This window comes from Xenopus laevis, chromosome 3L (assembly GCF_017654675.1).
Source record: "Xenopus laevis strain J_2021 chromosome 3L, Xenopus_laevis_v10.1, whole genome shotgun sequence".
Taxonomy (NCBI): domain Eukaryota; kingdom Metazoa; phylum Chordata; class Amphibia; order Anura; family Pipidae; genus Xenopus; species Xenopus laevis.
The window spans coordinates 39,069,495-39,097,210 of NC_054375.1; the positions used below are offsets into that span (position 1 = coordinate 39,069,495).

General features: G+C 37.4%; 1 protein-coding gene across 1 annotated transcript; it reads right to left on the reverse strand.

Annotated features, from left to right (window-relative positions):
• Positions 1-11,228: 11,228 nt before the first annotated feature.
• On the reverse strand, positions 11,229-13,447 carry foxi1.L (forkhead box I1 L homeolog). Its single transcript, NM_001086898.1, has 2 exons — positions 12,829-13,447; positions 11,229-12,395 (listed from the first exon to the last, which is right to left on the reverse strand). The coding sequence occupies exons 1-2, from the start codon at positions 13,400-13,402 to the stop codon at positions 11,848-11,850; spliced, it is 1,122 nt and encodes a 373-aa protein (NP_001080367.1). The 5' UTR covers positions 13,403-13,447; the 3' UTR covers positions 11,229-11,847.
• Between the last annotated feature and the right edge of the window lie 14,269 nt (positions 13,448-27,716).

A 27,716-nucleotide genomic window follows, 5' to 3' on the forward strand; every position in this document is an offset into this window, starting at 1 on the left:
TTTCTGTTCTTAGGCTTTTCTAGAACGTGGATATATTATTAGTAAGGGAGAAAAAAAGGCCTGTATATAGAATACTGAACTTCTCAAACCACTGTTTTATCTTTTAAAACACTTCAGTAACTATAATGGCCTATTTAATGCTCAATGCAAGTACCCAACAGAACCCCATGGTTTTCAATGTTTATATAGGAGCAATTGCATGAACCTTAGGGGTCCAGGGTAGAAATCCATTTTTATTGTGAAACTAAGAGCAATGTCCTTCATATAATTTCTTGATAGGGATAAAAAGGGCTCTTAATAGATATAATAAAGTACTGCAACAATTTGGACAAGCCAGCTGAATATAGATGGATAATTTATTTCAATTTGCAAAAGTTAAAACGTTTATAATACATGGTCGTAGGTATAAAGGTAAATTGTGTTAATTGGCTTTACACAGGGTTTACTTGTTATATCCGGAGATATTAGTATGATTCTGAATGATGTGGGCTAAGGGCTATATAGCGAGAGTAAATAATAGGGGCAATAACCCCCAATGACACTTCCGTCTATGTACTTGGAGAACATGAACTTGCTGAATATGTATGTGAATGAGTTCTGGTACAAAACCAAACTCCCTTTATACTGAAGTAAGATTGGATAAGGCCATAAGAAGGACACAACATGGACAAACCCTTCCCAACACTTTCTACTTGTTAGCTCCCCTTGTTGGCTCTTTATTATAGTAGAGCCTGTGTCTGCTGAATAGTCGGACAGTTCATGCTTTGAATGATTCATCACATGGTTAGTCTCAATATTTTTCATAAGGTTCATGTGGTCATATCACCATTTTTATTTGATGATGATGATGAAGGGATTTGCTCATGAAAAAGTCCTTGACATAAGGTTTTATATTGAAATGTATATGCTGTAGCATTTTTGTAAATTTATAATATAATTAAACATTTCCTGTACATTTTACACAATATGTGGATCTATCTGTCATCATCATCATCATCATCATCATTTATCTATATCTATCTCTTATTAAATTGTTTTTTTTTTTTCAAATAATTTAGCAATTAATAAGCGATTTTAGTAAAAATGTATATGTACACTGGTTAAAAGGAAAAGATAAGCAAAGAAACTCTGACATATAAACTGCAGGAAGTGGCTTGTGATTATGTAAGAGGCTAAATGATGTGTCTAAAGCCACAAAGAAATCATTGAAATCTTTTAGCGGATGATCAGTTTGGCAGTTTGTGCCCAAGTGTTGCCAAGAAAAATCTGATATTATGGACACTGCAGTCGTGGAGTCACCTGCCTGAAACACTGCTTTATAAAGTGGAGACAACAGCAATAAAATACATTAAAAATCTAAAACAGGAACACCCATGTATTGTAAAAAAAAAAGGTTGTATGGCTTGGTAAAAAATGGCTGTGAAGAAACCCCCATTGTCTTCAATGCGTTTTGCTAATTTTTTTACATTTCACAAGTTTGGAAACGGGACAGATTTGCCCATCGCTGACAATTATCCTTTGTACCCTATGGCTGCTGGCACTCCCTTACTTGCACATTAGTTTAAGTTTGCTTTTCACATTAAATAATAATTTAAATGTGCATTTAAAAGGCAAACAACATGACTAAACACCTTCTTCAGGTTAAGGAATAATACAAGCTGGTAATGATATATTACTCCAATAACAAAGTAGTGACGGCTATACATATATGTTGTACTGAACCAGGATTAAGTTAAATAAATATAAAGAAACTCATTCACAACAGAACAGAAACCAAAGCAAACAGTAAAACTAAAACATAAAGTGACATTTTATGTCAGAGTGTTCTCCCCCTTTTGTAATTTTCCCTTCACAGCATGTGAATACTACAGATAACAAATATTGCCACAAGAATATTCAGGAGAAAAAGCAGTGCCCACTATTAATAAAATTATAATGCATAATGCACAGATTAGGGGATGGGAGGGGAGATATTTACAGCCGCTCACTGCCCTCCCCTTATCAATACAGGCAGCTCTGTATATATATAGAAATTTAAGGTATGATCAAGCATCTAAGATAATTTAAAGGGGATCAAAACACAAATAAATTGATGTATCCAAAACATTTACTGTATATGAACACTACTTCCATTGCTTTTACATTTTCAATGTTTAGAGGTCTTTAAAACATGTTTATTTTAGACTGAGAATCATCAGGAATCCAAGAAGTATATACAATGTGCATAGATATTTAGATACACTCTTGGCCTTCAAAAAATGGTGGAGCTGAAGCTCACTCTAGATCTATGTCTATGGGGTCTAATTGCTCACATTCAAATTTCAATTTTTTTTATGAATCTTGAATTTTTTCTCTAAAAATCTGTTTTTTATCTCTCTAAAACTCTTTAAAACATGTCCAATTTTTAGAGGTTTTCTTATTTTATTTGGTGTTCTTTTTTATTCAGATCTTTTAATTAATTACAAGTTAATTACAATAAGGGGCCCATTTACTTTGCTCGAGTGAAGGAATAGAATAAAAAAAACTTCGAATTTCGAATGTTTTTTTTGGCTACTTCGACCATCGAATTGGCTACTTCGACATTTGACTATGACTTCGACTTCGGATCAAACGATTCAAACTAAAAATCATTCGGCTATTCGACCATTCAATAGTCGAAGTACTGTCTCTTTAAAAAAAACGTCGACCCCCTACTTCGCCACCTAAAACCTACCGAGGTGCAATGTTAGCCTATGGGGACAGGCTTTCTAACAATTGATCGAAGAAAAATCATTCAATCGATGGATTAAAATCCTTTGAATCGAACGTTCGGTCGATTGAACTATTTGCGTTAAATCCTTCGACTTCGATATTCGAAGTCAAAGAATTTACATTCGGCAGTCGAATATTGAGGGTTAATTAACCCCTAACTGTCCTAAATTTTGTGAAATAGAGTTTATTCGTAGTCTAAAAACCACTAAAATGAGAATGTTGATAGATGGGCCTATCATTCTCAGAAATTATTAAAACAAATGTAAATTGCAAAAGTGCCCAGAGAAACAAGGGCTAAACACCAGAGACCCAGGCCCATGCGTGGGTGTGTGATAAAGTTTACATACATTTGAAGGAGTGGTTGCATCTAGATTCCCTTTAACCTTTAGGCCAAGCCTTTTTTAAAAAATGTATTCTATTTTGGTCAGTTTGAAAGAGAATTCTGCTGCATGAATCAGCCCGTGTCGCTGTTCTGTTGCAGCCTATGAAATATGTTTTTTTTTTTTTTTTAATTTTGTAAAAACCAGTGAGAAGTAGTACAGGTATGGGGTCTGTTATCTGGAAACCCGTTATCCAGAAAGCTCTTAATTACGGAAAGGCTGTCTCCCATAGACTCAATTTTATCCAAATAATCCACCTTTTTAAAAATGATTTAATTTTCCGCTGTAATAATAAAACAGGAGCTTGTAATTGATGCAAACTAAGATATAATTAATCCTTTTTGGAAGCAAAACCAGCCTATTGCGTTTATTTAACATTTACATGATTTTCTAGTAGATTTAAGGTATTAAGATCTAAATTACAGAAAGATCCATTATCCGGAAAACGCTAGGTCCCGAGCATTCTAGATAACATGTCCCATATCTGTAGTAGTGTAAGCGCCAGTGGCAAGCTCTATTGTATTGTTATTGTCAACATCTGGAAGAATTCTTCCCAGCTTTCCACTATTATAATGAGATTCAAAACTCCTCCATAAAACTGCAGCTCTTGCAGACAAAATGCGACGCTTCCTTCCTGTCAGTCAAGGGAAATTTTAAGATAAACTTGGTATAATAACTGAACGCAATCCCTTGAAATCTAGGAAAGAATGAATAACGTTTAGTGACAAAAGAACTAACAGTTCTTCGACACTGCCATTGATTATTTTATATTTGCCGGTACTTACAAATGAAGCTACTAATAACACACTGTTTACATAAAACACTAGTAACTGGCTAAAAAATGAGAGCTATTGCATGCATCACTTGTGCCAAATGCTGGTATTGCAGATTGATGAGTTCAGATATAGGGATGTAGCGAACTGCCGATTTGGTGTTCGCGAACGCCGTTCGCGAACACCGGCAAAAAATGCGAACGTTCGCGAACTTCGAACAGCAGCTAAAATCGTTCGATTCGAACGATCGAAGGATTTTAATCGTTCGATCGAAGGATTTTCATTCGAATCGAACGATCGAAGCCATTCGATCGAATGCTTTTCATTCGATCGAATGCTTACAATCGTTCGAACGAATGGAAATCGTTCGATTTTTAGCGGTCGAAGGAATTCGAATGGTCGAACGATCGAACGCGAACTCAAAATGCGAACGTTCCCAAACGTTCGCGAACATTCGGCGGACGCGAACGGTCGAAGTTCGCGCGAACTAGTTCGCGGGCGAACAGTTCGCTACATCCCTATTCAGATATCTCTGGAACTGGAAAGACACAGCACAGCTGATTTACTAACATTGTCATTACTTTGACCAAACAACAAACAGAAGTTAGAAAATGAAAGCAAAGATCTTATTAGTTGCACTGGTGCAAATTAGCACACAAAACACAAAAATAAACACAAAAGTTTATTTTTTTATTGTTTTTATATGATTTGCCTTATTCTTTTGTCTAACCAGATTGCAGATTAAAGGCAGGACTACACGGGCTGATTCGCGCCGCGATCCGACGCGCTGCGCAAAATCGCAGGCGTCACGTCGGATGCGACAGAAATAAGGTAAGTGATTCAATTGTCGGATCGTGTCGCAGCGTTGATGTGACGCGACTGTTGGATGCAGACGTTGATGCATCCGTCAGTCGTGTCACGTCGCATCAACAATGCGACACGATCCAACACTGGCATTCCTTACCTTATTTCCTTCGTATCCGACGTGACGCCTGCAATTTTGCGCTGCGTAGCGGATCGCAGCGGAATCGCCGTGTAGTCCTGCCCTAAAAAGGTTTTTGAAAGACAAATAAACTATTGCTCAGCGAGGCAATGTTATTGTTATTAATACATTTTTCTTGCTACTTATCAGACCCTTTCCTATAAATCGTCCATTCTGTTACTAAAGTTACAATAAAGGTAAACTACTACTTTAAATTACTGTTTCACCTTTAAGTTAACTTTTAGGGGGTTATTTATCAAAGTACGATTTTATCTTAACATTTTCTGCTGCAAACTCCGATCAAATTTTTCATGCTTATTTATTATTATATTTTCCTGAAAATTTGCTTTGCTGGAAAAAAATCAGATTTTCTAGATTTTTCCGGGATTTTTCACCCAAAAACTCAGATTTCTTAGGTTTTTTTGCACAAAAACTCTGAAAACTGAAACATGGTATTGCACGAAACCCAGTGCACATCAAAAAATCATTGGGACTTTTCCCATTGACTTATATGAAACATTGACAAGTCTGAGAAGTCGGATTTTCTGATTCTGACTTTTCCATCCTTGGGGTTTAATAAATTCCAGAAAAATTCGTTATTTTAAAAGTCGGATTTTATAAAAAAAAAAACACAAATTTTTCATGATTTTTGCATTCAGAGTTTAGTAAATAACCCCCTTAGTATTTTACAAAAAGGTCCTACACCTAACAACTTTGCAATTGGTCTTTATTATTTATCTTTTATAGTTTTTTAATTAAGTGCCTTCATCTTCTGCCTTTTTTAAATTTTTCTACTTTCACTGACCAAAGCATCCAAAAAACTATTGCTCTGGGAGGCTACAATTTTATTGTTATTATTACTTTGTATTCCTTACCTTTTTATTCAGCCCCATGCCTATTCATATTCACGTCTCTCATTCAAACCACTGCCTTGTTGCTAGGGTAAATAAGACCCTAGAAACCAGGTAGCTGTTAAAATATCAAGGTGGAGAACTACTGGACAGAAAGCAAAATAACGGAAAAGCATTAAAAATAAAAAAATGTAGACCAATTGCAAATTGTTTCAGACTATCAACGTCTACAACATACCAAACGTTACGTGGGGTGTGACCCTGTGGTGTTGAATAATGACAGTTTGTAATGTATATAGAATATCAACTAGAATCAGATAACCCCCCCTTCCAGAAGTCTTAAAAATAATTGTTCAATAATTCCACTGAAAGTAGCTTTGAATATTTTCAGAGTACAGGGTATAGATTAACTGTAACTGGGGTTTTTTGAAGGGCTTGGTTCAATTACTGTTTTATCATGCTGCAGCAGCCCCTCCCCTTATTTTTAATGACTTTATGGGGCAAATTCACTAACCTCCGTAAATTCGCCAGTAATGACTTTGCTAACATTGCAACACTTCACTAGGCATAGATTCGTCAGGACAACGCTAATTCACTAAAATCTGAAGTTGCGTCCAGGGCGCCGAACTCTGGTGAAGTTGTGCTAGCTCTACTACGCCAAGTGCCAAGCTAATTTGCATATGGTGGGAAGTTAAAATTGAATGGACGTATATGTTGCAGCAAATACATTACACTACACAAGCCTGGGAAACCTTAATAAAATAAAATAGAGTTGATACAATGCCCTACACATGTGCCCACTGTATAGTTTATGTGCCATATGTTAGGAAATGTATTGGGGAGCCCTGGTACCCAAAAAAAATGTACGGACTTTTGCAGCCTTTCACCCTGATAAAACTAAAAGACTCCAGCGTTCTTTGGGACTTAGAGAATTTTCAACTAAAAATGAAAGAAGCCCTATACATTCCATTGCATTTCGCCTGGTCTGGGCTGGTGAAAGCAAGTCTGGCAGAACAGGTAACGTTCAGTAAAATGCGCATCTTAGTGAATTCGCTCTTCGCCAGAGTGAAACTTCTTCACCTAGCGTTAGAGTGCGAAGTAGTGCTAGAGTCTATCTACTTTGCTAGCGAAGTTACGCCAGCGCCCGTTAGTAAATCGGCGACTTTTTGCTAACGTTAGTCCCTTCGCCCTTTTAGTAAATTTGCCCCTACGCGTCCTTATTTTGATGGTTGAAGAGAAAAGAGGAAGGCGGTCCCTTCTCCAAAAAGCTAACCATCAGTATCTAATAAGTACCAAAAGACCTTACCTGATGAAGTTTAGAGAAATCAAAATATACCTCCTAATCTTGTTAGAACAGCCCTTGGGTTGACTTTTGTCGCAGAATTTATTTTTGGTGAATATGAATACTGGCATCAAAATATAAAGTATTTCCTTTTGCTTAAATTGTGTAGAAAGGTCATTTTAGAAAAATATGTTTTGTTTTATTGTTCAAACTTTCAACTTTTGTACTTGCCTGGAACCCATGTGACTATTTCTATTTCCTTTCTGGAAAGGATAAGAAGCTCAGATTTACCTCATTGCAGGGTTTCTATTAGGGATGTCGCGGACTGTTCGCCGGCGAACTTGTTCGCGCGAACATCGGCTGTTCGCGTCCGCCGCAAGTTCGCGAACGTCGCGCGACGTTCGCCAATAGGCGTTCGCGTCAAAATCGTTCGACCATTCGACCATTCGATCGCTAAAATCGAAGGATTTTCGTTCGAATCGAAAGATCGAAGCCATTGGATTGAATGAAATCATTCGATCGAATGGCTTCGATCGTTCGATTCGAACGAAAATCGGTCGATCGAACGATTAAAATCCTTCGATCGTTCGAATCGAACGATTTTCGGATGTTCGAAGTTCGCGAACTGTTCGCGAACTGTCCGCATTTTTTGCCGGTGTTCGCGAACACATTATCGGCGGTTCGCTACATCCCTAGTTTCTATAGAAACCCTCATGAGTAGAGCAGTGTCCCACAGGCCAAAGTACAATCAACTACCAGCAAATCAACAAATTCAGTGACAAAATCTCTGCTTGGAAATGATGATTTGACAATGGGAGTGCAATAGATTTTAGAGAGTTTTAGCTGAGGCAAAGTAAACACATGGACTTGTAAACTATATAAATACATGCACTTTTATTGTGGCTGAAAATAACAATTAAATCTTGTATAAAGTGGTATTATCAAAATAAAAAAGGCTTAACTATGTGATGACAGCTTTCTTATAACTGGCCACCTGCATAGAAGAATTTCAATTATTTTTATGACCAGAGATTTCAGTTTTCATTGTCTGCTCTTGTAGCTATAGAGATGATAGTTAAACACAACCGCAGTTTATATATATATATATATATATATGTTCCGCAGTGCCCACACTCAAACCAGTGAAGCCAGTGGTCTAAGATCAATGGTATTATACTTCAATGGAGGATCAGCACTCACTGAGTATCCTGTAAATTAGATCCTTATAATACACAAAAGCCATGAATATCTTGTAAATGATATCCTTATAAATGGGGAGTACTGATTTTCTCAGTTATAAACGGTGAGTAGTGATGTCATGACATCACTAAGCTCCGATTAAAACAAATGACATCACTAAGCACCATTTTATATAGTGAATAAAGTACCCCCTGTTGCAAAATATGAGGACATTAGAAGTTACCTAGGAGTTCCTTCGGCCTTGTGTTTTTATATGGTCATGAAACTCCTCTGTAACTTATAATATCCTTATGATTTACAAGAGGGGGTACTTTATTCACTATATGAAATTGTGCTTTGTGATGCCATTGGTTATAATCGGAGCTTAGTGATGTCATTTATGTAATATGACTCACTGAAACTTATTCTAATAAATAAAGTACCCCTGTAGCAAAATATGAGGATATTAGGATTTTCATGACCTTTGGCCTTGTGCTTTAAAGTGGACCTGTCACCCAGACACAAAAATCTGTATAATAAAAGTCCTTTTCAAATTAAACATGAAATCCAATTTCTATTTTTTATTTAAGCATTCATAGCTGTTGTAAGCTCATTTAAAAATCTCAGCTGTCAATCAAATATTGTCTGCCACTCCTCTATGCCCGTGACATAGAGGCGGGGCAGACAATTACTTTCACTTTCAATTCAGCACTTCCTAGATGTCACTGCTCTCCCCACATTCCCCCAGTTCTCTTTACCATATAACTGTGTAGCCAGGGCATGGGGATGGACATCGGGTCCCCCATTCTGGTGCACAAACAAGATTCTGAGAGGATACAAGGCTTTTCTTAATAACAGTGTCCCACAATATGGCTGCTGCCTGCTTGCTATAATTTTGACTGAAGGAAACAAGATTCAAATAATTTATATAGTGTAGTTAAAGTTCATTTTCCTTGACTAATCTGATAAAATAGGATTTTGAATAATTTTTTTGGGTGACGGGTCCCCTTTAATATGGCCATGGAACTCCTTGGTAACTTTTAATATCTTTATATTTTATAATAGGGGTACTTTATTCACTATATATATATATATATATATATATATATATATATATATATATATATATATATATATATATATATATATATATATATATATATATATATATATACCAACCAGCAAAAGAACCGCACTCTCAGGACTTATTTAGTGCAAAACAAAAAACTGATTTATTTCGGCTCTTACACTCGAGCCTTCATCAGGAGGGGCTCGAGTGTAAGAGCTGAAACATCGAAATAAATCAGTTTTTTGTTTTGCACTAAATAAGTTCTGAGAGTGCAGTTCTTTTGCAGATTATTTAACCAGCACCCAGGCGGTTGTTCTTTTTTAAGAGTGCCCCAGCTTTACTAAGGATATATATGTGGATGTTTGTTTTTGCTCCTGACGAAGATCCCTGTGGGGGATCGAAACATTGAGGCTTAATAATAAAACATTTTTTGTTTTTTCACTAAAACCCTGTGAGTGCCGCAATACTTTTTCACTATATATATATTGAATATATTGAAAAAGGTCCCCAGGTGGGACCGAAACGTCGGATAAAAATGTGTTTTGTTTGAAAATAAACACTATTACTTCACTACAGAACAGTGTGTGCTGATCCTTCATAAGACTATATATGATTTATTGATCGTGCACCACTGGCAACATCTGTCTGAGTGCTGGTACTGTGGGACTGCATATATATATATTCATTAATGGACAGCACCTCTTACCAAAAAGCAAAGGGTTCATATACAAAAAAAAAGCACCAAGGGTCTTATGGTTAACTTGTATTGTTACATGGTATGTAAAACCGACATTTCGGTCCCCATTGGGATCTTTTGCATTGGCGTTCACCAGTTTACCTTGGACTATTATTTGGATATTAGGAAACGTTTTTGGTGTTGGAGTGCTGAAACCATTTTTGAAGCTAATAGATAGATAGATAGATAGATAGATAGACAATGGATGATAGATGATAGATAGATTATGGATGGATGGATGATAGATAGATGTGTGTGTGTGTGTGTATATATATATATATATATATATATATATATATATATATATATATATATATATATATATATATATATATATACTATATATATATATATATATATATATATATATATATATATATATATATATATATATATATATATATTTCTCCATTAAGCATTGTTAAAATTATGCTCCCCTTTAGCGCACTTCTAGGGGCACATTTACTAAGGGTCGAATATCGAGGGTTAAGGTTAATTAACCCTCGCTATTCGACCATCGAAGTAAAATCGTGCGACTTCGAATATCGAAGTCGAACGATTTAGCGCTAATACTTCGATCGAACGATCGAACGATTATTCGTTCGATCGAACGATTAAATCCTTCTAATCGAACGATTCGAAGGATTTTAATTCATCGATCGAACGAATATCCTTCGATCCAAAAAACATAGGCAAGCCTATGGGGACCTTCCCCATAGGCTAACATTGAGTTCGGTAGCTTTTAGCTGCCGAACTAGGGGGTCGAAGTTTTTCTTAAAGAGACAGTACTTCGATTATCGAACGATCGAATAGTCGAACGATTTTTAGTTCGAAACGTTCGATTCAAAGTCGAAGTCGTAGTCGAAGGTCGAACTAGCCCATTCGATGGTCGAAGTAGCCAAAAAAACACTTCGAAATTCGAAGTTTTTTTTATTCGAATCCTTCACTCGAGCTTTGTAAATGTGCCCTCTAGTGTTGGTCGAAGGCACAGTGAAAATCTAAAAGTTAAAAAAGTTATGTTGCCCCTTAGAGGTATATTTTTACATGTGTTGATTATTGGTGCCCCCTTGCCATTGGAGAGAAAACTGCTGTAAATATATGCTTTACAGGCATCCAGGTTTTTACAAACTCTAGATTAATGTAAATGCATTTTTTGTATGTTAACTTTCTGGATTTGGTATCATCCTGTCATTTAGCCATAAAAAACACACAATTTATTTTTTAATTTTTTTTTTTATTATAAAATTACCCATGTTAAACCCCACAGTGAATTTAGCTATAATACATATAAAATATTAAACATTTACAAAACATGTAAGTAGCCGAAGACAGGTCTGAGGACCCAACACATTACCCCCCACATATTATACATCCAAGGTAAACATTTATAAATACACGTTAGCAGACCAAATTACAATCAAATGCTAAACGTTATATTTGAAGTATGAAAAGCATTACTTTGCAATTTTCTTTTTTTTCTCTAAATACAGTATTTCACCACTGTAGTGCGTCAGAAAGGTACAGTAAAAAGGTCAGTGTAAAACAAATTCTGAGTAACTTTTACTTTTTTTTACAAAAACACTAATTGGCAGGCTTGCCATTTCATATTTTATTGAAGACTTACTTAATACAGTGCCCTTCCCTGCTATTAGTCCATGCATCACTAAGCATCATTTGCCTTGATAGAAAAGCTTTGAAACACCGTAGAAGCAACTCACTAAAACTTATGAACCACAGCAGGTGCCTGTTGTATAAGAATAAAGAGAACTCTGTAGAGTAAAAGCATGCTATGTATATGCCAACAAGGACTTTGTCGTGACTGCTATAAAATTGGTACCACCCAGTTATACTTCTGTACCTTCTCTGTTATAGAGAGTATTGTTTGTACTCATACTGTTGTAAAAATGAGGAGTGAATTGATTGAACACAGAACTGCTGTAGCCAAAAGGATTTGATGATACGGTAGATGACCAGTCAGACCCTCCATGGCTTGGCATATTTGAAAGAGGAGTGTAGGAATTGAATCCAACCATGTTCTGTCCCATCTTATCAGAGGTTTCGTTACTGAGTCCAAGTGGAACTGACCTACTGATTGGGGTAGCACTATTAACATATGCAGTCATACTGGAGAGAAAGTTATTAAGGCATGGGGTTATAGATGGAGGAGGTGACCTTTTTTCAGGGGAGTCATCTGTTCCTGGTGAAGAATTTCCCAACATGTCCTGATGCTCTCCATTCGTAGGGCTCTCACTTAGCGGGCTCCCTTCAGGCTTGTCAGAAGATAACTGTCCATTGGGGCTGACATCAGACTTTCTTTTCCTCTTTCTGCGGAAGTTTCCGTTGTCAAACATTTTTTCACAGTTTGGGTCCAAGGTCCAATAATTGCCCTTGCCTGTAAAGAAATATACAGTAAATATAAGTATTATGAATTTAGAATGATCAACTACATTTTGTACATGTTTTTCATTTATTACTGTCATTTCTGTGTTCTTTTCTAGAGTTAAACGTAACCTTGCATCTCCAGATGCTGCTGGACTACAATTCTCAGCATTCTTCAGCAATATTAAATTATGCTAGATATTTGAGTCCAGCCACATCTGGAGAATCAGTTAAGAACCTTGCTTCATATTTTTTTAAATATTTAAAACTCCTCTTCTTGTTCCTGTTAAATACCTCAGCTCTTGAAAATCATAAACTGGTACATAGCTATACAGTATTGTGATGAGTAAAAGTGTAATGGTATGTAACATCTTGGCTATAACAATACATTCCTAAATTCCTATATGTACAGAAAGAAAGTAAGAAAGAAAATGAATGGTTATTACCTGGATCATCTTCATCTCTTGGTACTTTCTTGAAGCAATCATTTAGAGACAGGTTGTGTCGAATTGAATTCTGCCACCCAGCTTTGCTCTTGTTGTAGAAAGGAAAGTTATCAGCAACATACTGGTAGATCTGGCTCAGTGTCAGTCTTTTATCTGGGGCTCCATGTATTGCCATTGCTATTAATGCAGAGTAAGAGTATGGAGGTCTCACCAGTTTCATAAGTTCTTCTTGTGAAGGAATAGGAAGCCAACCTAATTCAGAACTTCCCAAACCATGCATGTTAGGCAGTAGCTGCCTCTGCATCCCATATGCCTGAGGCATGAAGTGGCTTGAGTTGGATCCTGGCAGATATGGAGGAGGTGTGATGGAAGGTCCATTCAACCACAGATAGGGATTTGCAGTGGTGCTGTAGTCACCTGTTTCAAAGTTTGAAGGTCGCTGAGGACTAGGCATTGTCTGGGGATGTAAGAAGCTTTCACAGTAGATATTCATCTCTGGAGGCTCCTGCCCAATACTGGGAAATTGTGGCCCACAGCGTGGTGGAGAATGTGCTTGTGGATCAAATGCACTCATAGTAAAAGCTAGCAGGTCACAAATACACCTGTACTAGCTAATGTCTTGCAGCAGGTGTATCTCCTGTGCCCTTCCTCACCACTACTTATACACCTGCTGTGTTTTGATTTCACTGTGGCTCCGCCCACCTCACTGAGTGGTTGGAGATTATACTGATATCCCTTTTTGGAATGCTTGCAGCACATAAGCCAAATTCAAATTTATGTGTGTTTATCTTTTAAATGAATGGACTATATGTGTTACATGTGTGTGTGTGTGTGTTTTAGCATTTACATTTTTTTGGTCAGACCTGATCATTGAATTCCCCCCACGCCAAACCAAATGCAGAACCTAAAAGTCAAACATTTACTATCACAGTAGGCTTGTATCTGTTTGTTTGTTCACTTTTATGCTTTTTTATGTTTAATGGCATTATAAAGTTAAGATAAGGATCAACAATTACTAGGCAGAACATTTTCCTGCTACTGAGCTATAAGCAATTGTTTTATTCCGTTCACTGAAACATGCTGAATCTCACATTACTTTTCTACTTCTCCAACTTCTACTTGTATGTATCTTTATGTTTTCTTTTATATACTCTCTGGTGTTCAGCTGGCCCACAACTCATTTGCATGTAACAAAGGAGAGCTGTTTTATTGTGAGTCTGCAGTCTGACAAAGTGATACAATGCAAGGCAGCTTTGATATTGTTTAAATTCTTGGCACATTTATATCATTGGTGGTCTTATACACACATCAGAATTTGCTGTCATTCATATGCTTTCATTGTTTCTGCTAGTTTTGGATCCCAGCATATTTTAAGGCAATGATTGAAACAACAGGAATGCTTATTAGAAATAGATACTGGCTACAAATATGCTAACACCCTTTTTAAGAAGGAGGGGGGAAGACCCATGGTTTATTTGTTAAATAAGCATGATAACTGAAATCTCTTGCATAGCTGTTTCCTTTAGAACTTACTCCCACTAGTGGAGAAGCATAAAGAATTGCAAAACTGCAAGAAATTTAGTCTTTAAAGTAAAAGTCTTTAAAGCAAAGTTTTATTAAGTGCATGTGTTTCTGCCTTGAATGTTTATGATCTGTTGTGCTTTTGGATAGATGGTTTGTATTTATTAATGAAATACAAATAAAAAGGCTAATCAATTTATATATAATATAATCATTTAATGACTTTTGGGGTATCTGGATTTGCCAGGATAAAGGTTGAGGTGATCCTGCTGGGGCACAGATATTCTAGACATTAATCTATTTGGTTCCTTTTTATATGCTGAGGGTAGTGCTTGTGCTATTCAGGCAGTGGCGAGCTGTATGATAAATAGATGTCTGTGTTTGTTTGGTGGGCAGACGCTGGATTCAGCTCTTACAATACATCCCTCATTAACAAATCACAACATGATGAATGAAGAGTGCTGCCTGCCGTAAAAGTTTTTTAGTTGCAACGTCTACTGTTAAAGGAATAAAGGAAGGGATAAAGGAAAGGTAATTTAAATTCATGATGTAATGATAGGTTCGTGTCTAACTTTAAACGTCTCCAGCCCCCTATAATGGTAGCAAAACAATAACATGATGCTGAAATGATGGGAGGCACCTTTAACTTACATAACCCCCCCCCAGGTTTCTATGAGCATCATTAAGAACACTGTTGTTTAAAGACAAAGGTTACAGTACATATGCAAATACAGTGATTCATTATGCTTCAGCAAGTAATATTTTATTTTGTTTTCCACGTTGTTAATACGCTAGAGTTATTTGGTTCATTCAGTTTGAGATCCCAGTTATCCTTGGTCATGAAGACTTCTGTCCATGCTCCAGTATAATACTGGCACATGGATAGAAGCATTTGCAACTACAGGTGATATGTTTGAGATCATTTAAAGTTAAGATAATAAGGATTTTAAAATTTCAGATGAAAATTTGGATGGCACTTTGAAGGTTCTGTTATTACGAAGCACTTTCTTTGTGCTAGTAGAGCAGCATCTGTTAAATTCTAGTTGTAACTTATTATTATTATAAATCTTGACTTGTGATAATTAAAATGACGCAAACTAGAAATTATCAAACATGTATGATTGACCAGGTGAGCATAATGGGCTTCTAGTAATGAAATGTGCATCAACACATGCTTTACCCTAATGGCACACGGGGCAGTTTCTCAACCAGCATATTCCAGCCTCAACAAAACCACTTAAAACACTGTCTACCCCTCCCAGTGACTGCAATTGGACTGATATGCTTTGCTAGTATAGGCATTTTATGGCCTGAAAATTCACATTAGAGAGCTTTCAAACTGTGAAGTATGTCAGACGGATCTCATTCAAATGCAAGGGGGGGTGGTTTTTAAGAGAATATATTGGTTGAAATGTGCCAAGTGAAGAAACTGGCCAGTATTCTTAACAGTAAGACTTTTTGAGAAGGGGAAATACATAGTTGTTGATGATAAATATATTTTTCAATTATATTAGTGCTATCAGCTCGGGTGAGATTTGCCTAATAATAACAGCTTTGTGTCTGTGTTACTGTAGAGCTAAAATAACACCAAAAAAGACTCATGATAATGAAAAAAAAGCCAAATTTTGGGTTAAGACTGAAGGGGACAACGAACCGACTGCTACTGGAACCTTTGGATTTCGTCTGACCAACAATGCCTAGCATTCCGGATCCGGGGAACTTGCACAAAGAAACACCAACGAGTGGATCAGAATAACAAGTTCCGTTTATTGAAGGTCATACACAGGCTTATATAGGTTATAAGTAAAGACGTCCCAATATAGTGACGTATCAGCATAGTTATTAGCATAGTATATGTCTGTAATAGGTATATCCTCCAGGATGGACAAGATAGAAAAGAGACAAATATGTGCATGCGCGTTAGCTAAGATATTTTGTCTGAGGCAAGCTGATAATATTGTTTTGGGTCCCGTATCTACACAAGCTGCCTTTCTTATCAGTGCCCCCATCCCTGACAGTTTCATAGGTAGGGACATCCTTTGTAAACTAGGGTGCACCATATACTGCATTCCGGATTGAGTGTGCGTGTTTCTGTCCCACCTCAGTAAGTGTCTGAGATGACTAATGCCCCAGATACAGCAAATCTTCTGTCACTCAAAGAAATGTCTAAGGAGGAACCTTCCATACCTCCCGAATTACAATGTGCCCTAGGTAATGTATGGGCTTTATCACCGACGGATATTTAGTTGATGTCATCCATCCCACCTGTGTCCAAACAAGTACAGAGGCCTACAAGGGTCGGCACGTAGGCATGTTAACCCTTCAAAGACCCCACTCATTTCAATTTTGTTGATGAAAGCCCCACACCTGAATTTTTTAATTTAAAATCAAATATAAATATTTTGGAGTCACGTCTTCTACAGTACAGACAATTAAAAATGAACATATGGGGTATTGCTGGGAAGCTTATTCAAATATTTTGATTCCATTATTTTTATGATCTACATTGTTATGAAGTGTTTTTTTTCATGTGTGGATAGAATTAAAGAAAATGGTTACATCAACAATGGCTACAAAAAATGATATATATCCTTAAAAATGATTTCAAGACGGTATCATTGGGAGTTGTTATGGGGTGGTTAAAATTTCTAAATATTATCAAGAGAAATAACCAATATGCCAATAAAACTGTACAGCAAAAGGTGCAATGATTTTCTTAAGCCAAATATAATGTAGAAGAGGATTGGTGTTACAAGTATGGCTTTGCTATGATGCTTAAAACTAATTCAAGATATCTGAACATTATTGGAACACGCCTACGGCTTTTCTGAGAACTAAACAAAAATGTGATTAGTATTTGTTGTCAAGATAAACATGCTAATTGGAAAATTGGATGGGTTTATTGTATTTTCTGATGTCATATTCCAGTGAGCTACTGTTCAGATGGAGTGTTGCTCATTTGAGTGTAGCCCTTGCTATAGAGACAGCGTAAAGAACAGGAGGTGAAAGTCCTGGACACATGGCGCAAATCGTTATCACAGTAGTAGTTTTCATTTGTTAATGAGCCACCGTTCCAGAAAATTAACATGCTAAAGGTAAAATATTGTCTCTGGCTTAATCTGCTTGTAAATTGGGAGAGTATTGGTGTCAGATCTTTCAGTGTATGATTGAAATGGAGGTGCAATGTAAATAAAAGTCCTTAACTTCCCTGGCAGGTCAGGTTCCAGAGTTTGAGTGGTTTATTTGGTTTAAGAAAAACATGCAGATGAATTTTTTTGTACAGGTATGGGCTATTTTACCTGGAAAGCTCAAAAATGTGACAATGTCAATAAACTGGCTATGTTTTAGGAGTGGAAACTGGAATATCCAGAGGATACAGACACATGGAAAACATACAAATCTGTAAACTAGAACTGTTGACATACAGGTACAGGAACTGTTATCTGGAAATGCTTAATCCAGAAAGCTCCTAATTACGGGAAGGCCATTTTCCATAGACTCTATTTTAATCAAATAATTAATTTTTTTTAAAATGAGATCTTTTTTTTCTGTAATAATAATAATAGTAAATAGTAAAATAGTACCTTCTACGTGAATCACACTAAGGTATAATTACTCACTGGAGGAAAAACAATCCTATTGAGTTTAATTAATGTTTAAATGCTTCTTTAGTAGATTTAAGGCATGGTAATCCAAATTATGGAAAGACTCCTTGTCCGGAAAGCCCCAGGTCCCAAACATTCTGGATAACAGGTCCCACAACTGTACAATTATAATTGGATTCATAGATGCAGAATGTAACAAACTGCTATTCACTAATAAACTAAATCAGTGCTGCCCAATCCTTTTCATATAGTGGGTCTGATAGATATCATACTATGGGGTAAATTTATCAAAGAGTGAAGTTCCGCCACTAGAGTGAAATTCCGCAGCTCTCCATTCCTTTCTATGGGATTTTGAAAGGCGGATTTATCAATGGGTGAAAGTGAAAGTTCACCCTTTGATAAATACGCCTATAAAAATTCCATAGAAATGAATGGAGAGTGGCGGAATTTCACTCTAGTGGCGGAACTTCACTATTAACTTCACTCTTTGATAAATATACCCCTATATGTTTGTAAGAGGGATTATATCAAGATGATACTGTCATACACAGAGGCCTATATTATGAAAGGCTGCTGAATTTTTTTTTGGGGGGGATAGTTGACCTCCAGCTGGACAACACAATACAAAGGTCACACGGACTTCCCCCTTGTCAAAGAATTGTAACATGGGTTTATGTTGGAGTTGTTGTTAGTAAACTTCATCAGATTCCATTATCATTTAAATGGGCACAGGTCACAAATCAAGTCTTTTGAGGTGCAATGTTGTTTCAACACTATGAATAACAACAAGGCCAGGATAAGATTGTTATAATATTGGAGTGATGTCTGAACATGTTATTTTCTCTATGGTGCTAGCAAACCTTTGGTATCCTGATAGTTGTAAGGACTAGTTTCAAAACTGTGGTAAGTGAAAAAAAAGTCTTTGGAATATTACCCTGTGGGTTAGTCCCTGAAGTGCAGTTTATCACTCCCCTAGTAAGGAGTGCAAAGACTCATGCTCTAAATTCAGCATTACTTTGCCAGTGCTGTATTCAGAGGGGATGAGTAGCGGGTGGCATTTTTGTCTGATGCAATAATAAATGAGTCCCTTCAGCTTCACTTTTTGGCTATAAATCAGAGCTGCTTCAGAAGGTGATAAATTGCACTTTACACTTCAATATTAGAAAAACGGTCACACATAGAAAATAGAAAGTCATTGGAAAAAGTCTTTATTTCTACCTTTCTGAAAACAACTAGTTGTTTGAAAGTGAACCACCCCTTTAAGTCTACTAGAAAATCATGTAAACATTAAGGGGCTGATTCACTAAGCTCGAGTGAAGGATTCGAATGAAAAATACTTCGAATTTCGAAGTATTTTTTGGGTACTTCGACCATCGAATTGGTTAAATTCGTTCGAATTCGAACGAAATCGAACGAATCGAACGAAAAATCGTTCGACTATTCGACCATTCGATAGTCGAAGTACTTCCCCTTTAAAAAAAACTTCGACCCCCTACTTCGGCAGCTAAAAGCTACCGAAGTCAATGTTAGCCTATGGGGAAGGTCCCCATAGGCTTGCCTGTGATTTTTTGATCGAAGGATTTTCCTTCGATCGTTGGATTCAAATCCTTCGATCGATCGCAGGATTAGCGCTAAATCCTTCGACTTCGATATTCGAAGTCGAAGGATTTCAATCCGAGGGTCGAATTTCGAAGTATTTTTAACTTCGAAATTCGACCCTTAGTGAATCGGCCCCAAAATAAATCCAATATGCTTTAAATAAAACCAATTGGGTTTGCTTCCAATAAGGATTAATTAAATAGAAGGTACTGATTTATTATTACAGAGAAAAAGAATGTAATTTTTAAAAATGTGTATAGAATGGAGTCTATGGGGCAAATTTACTTACCTTCGAAGTTGTGCCAGCGTTGGCTTTGCCGCACTTCGCCAGGCGAAGCTTCGCCAGGGCGCCGCTAATTCACTAAAATCCGAAGTTGCGCTCAGGGAGGTGAAAGGTAGCGAAGTAGCGCTAGCGTTACTTCGTCAAGCAAAGCGAAGTTACGCTAGCAATGCCTAATTTGCATACGGCGCCAAGTACAATGGACGTATATGTAGCAGCAAATATATTACACTACACAAGCCTGGGAAAGCTTCATAAGATAAAATAGAGTTGTTATTTTGTCCTATACATGTGCCCACTGTATAGTTTAGGTGCCAAATGTTAGGAAATGTAGGGGGGAAGGAGGGTACCCCCCCAAAAAATTTACTTTTTTCAGCCTATCACCCTTAAAAAAGTAAAAGACGGAAAAAATGTAAACTTTTTTTTGAAGCAAGCCCTATCTACTCTATTGCACTTGGCTTGTTCTGAGTTGGCGAAGGCAAGTCTGGCGCAAGGGTTAACGTTCAGTACAATCCACAAATTAGTGAATTAGCGTAGTTACGTCCCTTCGCCTGCCGTAAGGGTTCGAAGTAGTGCTAGAGTAGGTCCACTTCGCTAGCGAATTTACGCCAGCAAATTTACAAATTAGTAAATCGGCGAAGTAACGAAATGACGTCACACTGGCGAATTTTCGCTAGCATTAGCCACTTCGCCCTTTAGCAAATGCCCCTAACTTGTTACTTACCCTTCTGCGCAGGTCCAGTCCAGGGATTTCACAGACGACATCTTCTTCCACGCGATCTTCTTCCTGCTTTGAACAGCGCATGCTCAGTAGGATCATTTCGCCGTGACTTTTGGCGCATGCGCAGTAGATCGTACCGGCGAAATGATCCTACTGCGCATGCGCCGTTCACAGCAGGAAGAAGATCGCGTGGAAGAAGATGTCGTCTGTGAACTCGCTGGACTGGACCCGCGCAGAAGGGTAAGTAATAAGTTAGGGGCATTTGCCCAGCGGGACGGGTAGGCCGGGGGGGAGGGAGGGTGGGCAACAAACGGGTGGGGGGTTTGCGCCGACTAGGTTTCCTTCCCCTTTAAACACTTACTTAAATAATAATTTCCAGATAGAAAGTGCTGTATCAACCTCGCACGTGTCCACAGAAAGATAAACTGCAAACCTGGATATCAGGCAGGTGTTCAATAGGAAATCAGCCCGCAAACTTTTCATTTCATTATTCACTTCTAATGAAAAGGCTCAATATAATTTAGCTTTGCAATAACTCAGGTGAGCATGAGTCCATCAGTTGCTGTGTAAACAAGCACTGGTTATAGACAAACACTCCAACAACTAAAATTCAATCATTTTCCAAATGTTCCCTAAGAAGGGAAAATATAGAAACGGATGACAAAACAGATGTTTGACTGTGCTTTTGAAGCCAGTTTTTTGCGTGATAGTGGTACTAGCCAATACAATTCCATTAAGGCAAGATTTGTGTTCATTTTAGTGTGGCCACACTTGCTCTTGTGTCTATACATAACCCTTTTGAAAACAGAACCAATGTTCCTCAATGGGTCTATTTACAAGGAGAACTCATCCATATGATCTGCGTTCATTGTTTGCTTAACTGTGATATTTTCACATGCTTTGAGGGTTATGCTAAAAAATCTTATAAGCCACTGATTAATGAAAAAGCTAATTTTGATTCCATTTTTTTGTGTGTAATTTGAAAGGAACTAACCAGAGACTTTAGAAATCCATTCTAATTTATAATCTGTAAAGTTGCACAGTATACACGGAACAGTATTATATTTTATATGACCAATGCCTTTATGTAACCTCTGTAGATTTTTTTTCCAACTTCTCCCATAAATGAGTACATTCTGCAATAAATTAAAATAATGGTGTGCCTGGGTGGAGAGCAGCAGTATGCAAGATCCAAACAAATCACAAAATCATGTACAGGTATGAGATCTATTATCCGGAATTTTTGGCACCTGGAGTTTTCCAAATAAAGGATCCTTCTGTAATTTGGATCTCCATACCTTAAGGGGCCGATTCATCGAGAGTCGAATATCGAGGGTTAATTAACCCTCGATATTCGACTAGGAACTAAAATCCTTCGACTTCGAATATCGAAGTCGAAGGATTTAGCGCAACTGCTGCGATCGAATGATCGAAGGATTATTCCTTCGATCGAACGAATAAATCCTTCGAATCGAACGATTCGAAGGATTTAAATCCAACGATCGAAGGAATATCCTTCGATCAAAAAAACTTAGGCAAGCCTATGGGGACCTTCCCCATAGGCTAACATTGACTTCGGTAGCTTTTAGCTGCCGAAGTAGGGGGTCGAAGTTTTTTTTAAAGAGGCAGTACTTCGACTATCGAATGGTCGAATAGTCGAACGATTTTTAGTTCAAATCCTTCGATTCGAAGTCGTAGTCGAAGGTCGAAGTAGCCCATTCGATGGTCGAAGTAGCCCAAAAAACACTTCGAAATTCGAAGTTTTTTTACTTCGAATCCTTCACTCGAGCTTCATGAATCGGCCCCTAAGTGTGCTAAAAATTAAATAAACCCAATAGGATTGTTTTGCCAACAATATGGACCATGCAGCTTAGTTTCCATCGAATACAAGGTGCTGTTTTATTCTTACAGAAAACAGGAAAGCAGAAGAATTATTGCCAGAATTATTTGCTTAAAATGGACTCTGTAATTTGGAACATTCTGGAGAACTGATTTTCAGGTAAGGGATCTTTTATCTATATGATTAATGCTTTTATTATGCCTTCCTCTTGGTCAACTAGAATAGACTGTAAGTGAAAACTATTTGTCTGAACTCAATGCTATGTTGCCTTTATTTTCAACCTCCTTTTTTATATTATAGCATCTCCTCTGCCCTGTTGCATATCTGCATACTTCATTTCACTTGCATGCAAGAATTTCCATTCCTTTTTTATTTGTTGTGTATGTTTTGTACCAACAAAAAAAAAACCCTGTTGGATTTATGCAGACATTGGTATGATGATGGTATTCAGCTGGAGAGACAGGTTTAACTTCACGGTTACAATATAAAATGTACATTGGCATGCGATTTGTCTCATCACCTTTATTTTCCAGATACGGTTAATTCTTTATTATTCTTGCAAGTGGTTGGAAAATTGATTAAACCCATTATTTAAAACATTAAACAATGACTTAGATTTACTGAATACCAAAACGAAAACCCTCTGATGTTGGGGGATTCCTATATATATATAGCTTGGGCCAATGAATAAATGAATTATTCTACTAAAGTAAGACCTGTGAGTGCGTCTACTTTTCAGCAGTATATATATATATATATATATATATATATATATATATATATATATATATATATATATATATATATATATATATATATATATATATATATATATATATATATATATACATAGTGTACAGACTATGATGTGTTTCCCTGTCATCTACTAAGAAACATTTCCGTAGGTCAAAGTTAGAGCACACTGCTGCCAATCTAAAGAAATGACGCAGGAGCAAAATCTTACAAATCTCAGTTTCTTACACTTTCCAAATCCGTGAAATCGAAACCCTGAATTCATTAAAGTCGCTACGTCAACACTCTCATCACTTTTCAGCCTTATATGAACCCTTGTCTCTAGTTAAACAAATCAGCACTCATCCTATCAGGAACCCCATACCGACACTTTGAAGCATGTGCTGAAAGCAGAAGGGTTAATAACATTGTTCTCTTTTTCCTTTTGCAAGTCATTTTGGTCAAAGAAGGTCAACTCTGCCATCAGCTTCAGCTCTTGTTTTGAGTAAATCTTTGGCATAACGCAACACTGGCTTTGATGAACCAGACCGGATTGTTCTCTGCCCTGTGGCAATGTGTACGTATTTACAGTGAAAATATAGGATACAGGTGTCTACTGCTGAAAAATACCTGACACCCCTAAAGCAAGCTCCTTCAGTTGTGACCTTCATCTGTAAAGATAAAGTTGAAAATCCATCCGTCATGTTGGATTTTTTTTTGTGGGGGGGGCAAAAACCTGTTGTTGTCCAACTGGTACTGTTGGGTTTTTCTTTCAGCAAATGTCTATGTAGCCCCACCACAGAACTAGAGTAAATCAAATTAATTTATTATCCTTATCCCTTCAATAAAACAAAACACATATTCTGTGTTCTATATTTTCTTTACAATTAAACTTGGGAGGAAGTAAAATCAGAAAAAGCTGCTGGTTGCTACTAAACAGCAAAACAAACTACACATCCATTACTTCTCCGTACCACCTCTGAAACTAAAACTGCTCATTCTCTCTCTCTCCCCTGCAGGTTAAACAAGAAAGATCTGCAGGCATCTTGCTAAAGGAGCTGGCGACAAAATGGTCTACTGAGCAAAATGGCAGCCAGTGTCAAGCAAGAAGGTTCTTCTTTAAAGGAAAACTATACCCCCAAAATGAATACTTGAGCAACAGAAAGTCTATATTAAATTAAGTGGCATATTAAAGAATTTTATGAAACTGGTATATACATTTAAGTAAATATTGTCCTTTTACATCTCTTGCCTTGAACCACCATTTCGTCATGTGTGCTGCCTCAGAAATCACCTGACCAGAAATACTACAACTGTAACAGGAAGAAGAGAGGAAGCAAAAGACAGAACTTTGTCTGTTAATTGGCTCATGTGACCTAACATGTATAGTTTGTTTGGTTTGTTTGTGTGCACAGTGAATCATACGATCCCAGGGGGCGGCCCTTATTTTTTAAAATGGCAATTTTCTATTTATGATTACTCAAAAGCACATACTACTAAAACAAGTATATTATTATGAAAATGGTTTATTTACATGAAGCAGGGTTTTACAAATAAGCTGTTTTATGCAATAGCTTTTTATAAAGACCTACATTGTTTGGGGGTATAGTTTTCCTTTAACACAAAGTGCTTATAGCTATAGTCTTTTGGTAGGGAATGCAGATAATGGTTATCTAACAATAGATCTATTTTGATTGGTTAGAAAATGAAGAATTTATATGTGTTACATGTTTCACTATGTAATATTTAAGTGGCAGCTGTGCCATATAATCCCCACGTGTGGCACCACAGAGGACTTTTCTGTTAGTAATTTCTGATATAAGTCTATAAGACTACAAAGACAGAGCAGAAAGAGAAGTGTCTAAAATCCTAAAGCGTAGAAGAGTCCAATTCAAAGACATTTTTATCACTTGATATTAAACATTAGGTCAGATTCCATTAGTTAAGATTAAGGGGTCATTTACTAAACCTAGAATTTATTTGGTCAGGCTTTTTGGGGCAAAAACTAGAATTTTTCGTGGATAAAAAAACTTAAATTTTTCAAGATTTATTATTCCCCAACGCAACAAAAAGCCAGAATCCGAAAATCCACCATCTCTGACCTGTTGGGGTCCTGTATAAGTCAATGGGGGAGGCACCTTTCTCAATTTGAAGTCTTTGTGATCTGTGCTGTGTTTAGCCCGATAATCCAAAAAATTGGGGGGTTTTGGGCAAGAGTCGATTTGGGTTCTTGCCCGATTTAAACATGTTGTTTTCCTGATCCAATTAATTAAATGTTTTAAATTAATAAATAAGGTAAAATCGGGCATGGGAATTTGGTTGTGGTTTTTATAATAAAATAATGAGATAAATTCAGGGTTTAGTGAATAACCCCCTAAATTTGATTGCCGATTTCCTCTTGTTCATGAGATAAACCATGGGATCATTTTTTTTCACTGAATTGAGTCTGAATCACTCTGGGGCAGATCTATAAATGTATTTGTTCCCCTGTATAAATTCCAGTAAAAATATAGTGCAAGCATTTATTTCCCTTTTATGAAAAGTCAGTTTGCTTTCTAATATTTGTTCTCAAATCTGGATCTGAATTTTGACTTCTAATCTGAATTGAAGCAGGTGGTGTACAAAGAGTGTTGCCTTGCAGCCAGAACACATAGAGCATCAGGAAAACAGCCAAAAACTATTTGCACTCCATTTATAAATGGCCTTCCATGTCACCACATGGAGCTCCTTCTGCTTTCTGCTGCACATTCCAGCCATGTTTAACTAAAGTTCTTAGATCTTCCCTTTTATACAGGATACAAATCCTTCAGAGTTATACAGGACCAAATCCTCCTATGAACATTTTGTACACAGTGCATGAAAGGCGTAGTCTAATAGCTTTAAAATTGATATAAAAAAGCACAGAGACAGTTTTGTTTGATTTTGAAATTTTACTGTTACAAATAGTTGTTAAATTCCAAATTCCATGGTCACATGAAAGGTGGCTGTTGGATTCCATCTCAGTTCTCCTGTTGGACGTTCTTAGTGAATTTGCATATTTTTAACCCAGTTGAAGACCCAGCATGCATGCAAACAGTCTCATCTGGAATAAATCTGGTCAAGCTGCAGAAAGCACAATATGAATTATAGGTTTGCTGGGAAGCATTTCAGAAGAAAAAAAGAGTTTGATAGTATGACTAGCATGGAATAAGCTTCATAGCTACCATAAATGGCCCAGTTGCCTCCAGTAACAGAAACAAACAAATTGCACTTTTATCTCAGTCAGCTAGTGTCCCTCTCAGGTTGAACTTTGACCCAGGGTTGGAAGGTGGGGTAGGCACCAGAGCCATGTGCCTTGGATGCAACTTAGGTGGCACTTAGACACATGCTTCTGCTATTCTCTCTGATTCTGACACTGTGTGTATTGGGCAGACAGCCCTGTCAATAGTGCAGCTGGTGAGCCAGCATAATGGACAGGGGTGGAATGTAATGGGTAGTGGAGTTTGGTGGTGACCAAACAGAAAAAGGGTCTTGGCCTGTGGGGCCCACGAGAGCCTGGGCCCACTGGGTTTTTTCCAGTGTCCCGACAGCCCAGTCCGACCCTGAAAGTCCCCATGGAAGATAATCTGGTGGTTGCATCTGTTCTCCTGGAGAGCTGTTGAATAAAAAGCTTAACTCAAAAACAACAAATAATACAAAATTAAAACCAACTGCAAATTATCCCAGAATATCACTCTCTACATCATACTAAAACTTAATTTAAAGGTGTACAACCCATTTAAAGTACTATCCTTCATTTAATCAGTGTGCATAAGCAGTGCATTTGTACTCCCTGGTAAATCATTTTACACATTTTCTCGTCAATCCTTGATAACCCCACATCTAAGCTATTGGTTGCTTTTCTGATCCGTTCAAAATTAAGCACTGATTGTCACTGTAAAGGAGAACTAAACCCCAACGGTGATAAGTCCCCACTGACCCCCCTCCACTGGCCACCCTCTCTGCCTCCCCCATGCTAAGTGTTACCCCAGAATTGTATCCCCTGTAGGATTACTGACCGCACATGCAGAGTGAGTGGATCGGAGCTCCCAGGCGGCATTTTCGGTGCTCCGGTAATCTCTGTAAAGTGAGCAGCGTATTGGCGCATGCGCAGTTGGAGCAATCTTCCGGTTCGCAACAACTGCGCATGTGCTGTAAGTGATGGAAATTGCTGAAGGGCAGGAAGAAGACCCAAAGATTACCAGAAAATGGCGCTTGTGAGCTCAGCTGTGCTCACTCTGCATGTGCGGTCAGTAATCCTATAGGGGACACAATTCTGGGGTAACACTTAGCAGGGGGAGGCAGGGAGAGGGGCCAGCGGAGAGGGGTCAGCAGAGGGGTACCAGTGGGGACTTATTACTGTGGGGGGTTGAATTGTCCTTTAAGGATGTTTTTTTCAACAGGCATAAAATATTAAATGGGATAATCAAGTAATTTAAATTGTGCACTAGTGCTTAATTTTTGCCTTGTGGAAACCTTTGTTTTCTTGCAAGTTTGTCACAGCATCTGCTTGTATAGAAAAGTCATTTGTGTTTATTAGTGTGGGCAGCTTATGGACTACATCCATTGACT

What these genes read in the sequence shown, in the direction of transcription:
- foxi1.L (NM_001086898.1), bottom strand. Translation starts at nt 13,402, where the DNA reads ATGAGTGCATTTGATCCACAAGCACATTCTCCACCACGCTGTGGGCCA. An exon ending in AAGAGATGAAGATGATCCAG is followed by an intron (nt 12,396 to 12,828) that starts GTAATAACCATT and finishes ATTTCTTTACAG; the next exon opens with GCAAGGGCAATTATTGGACC.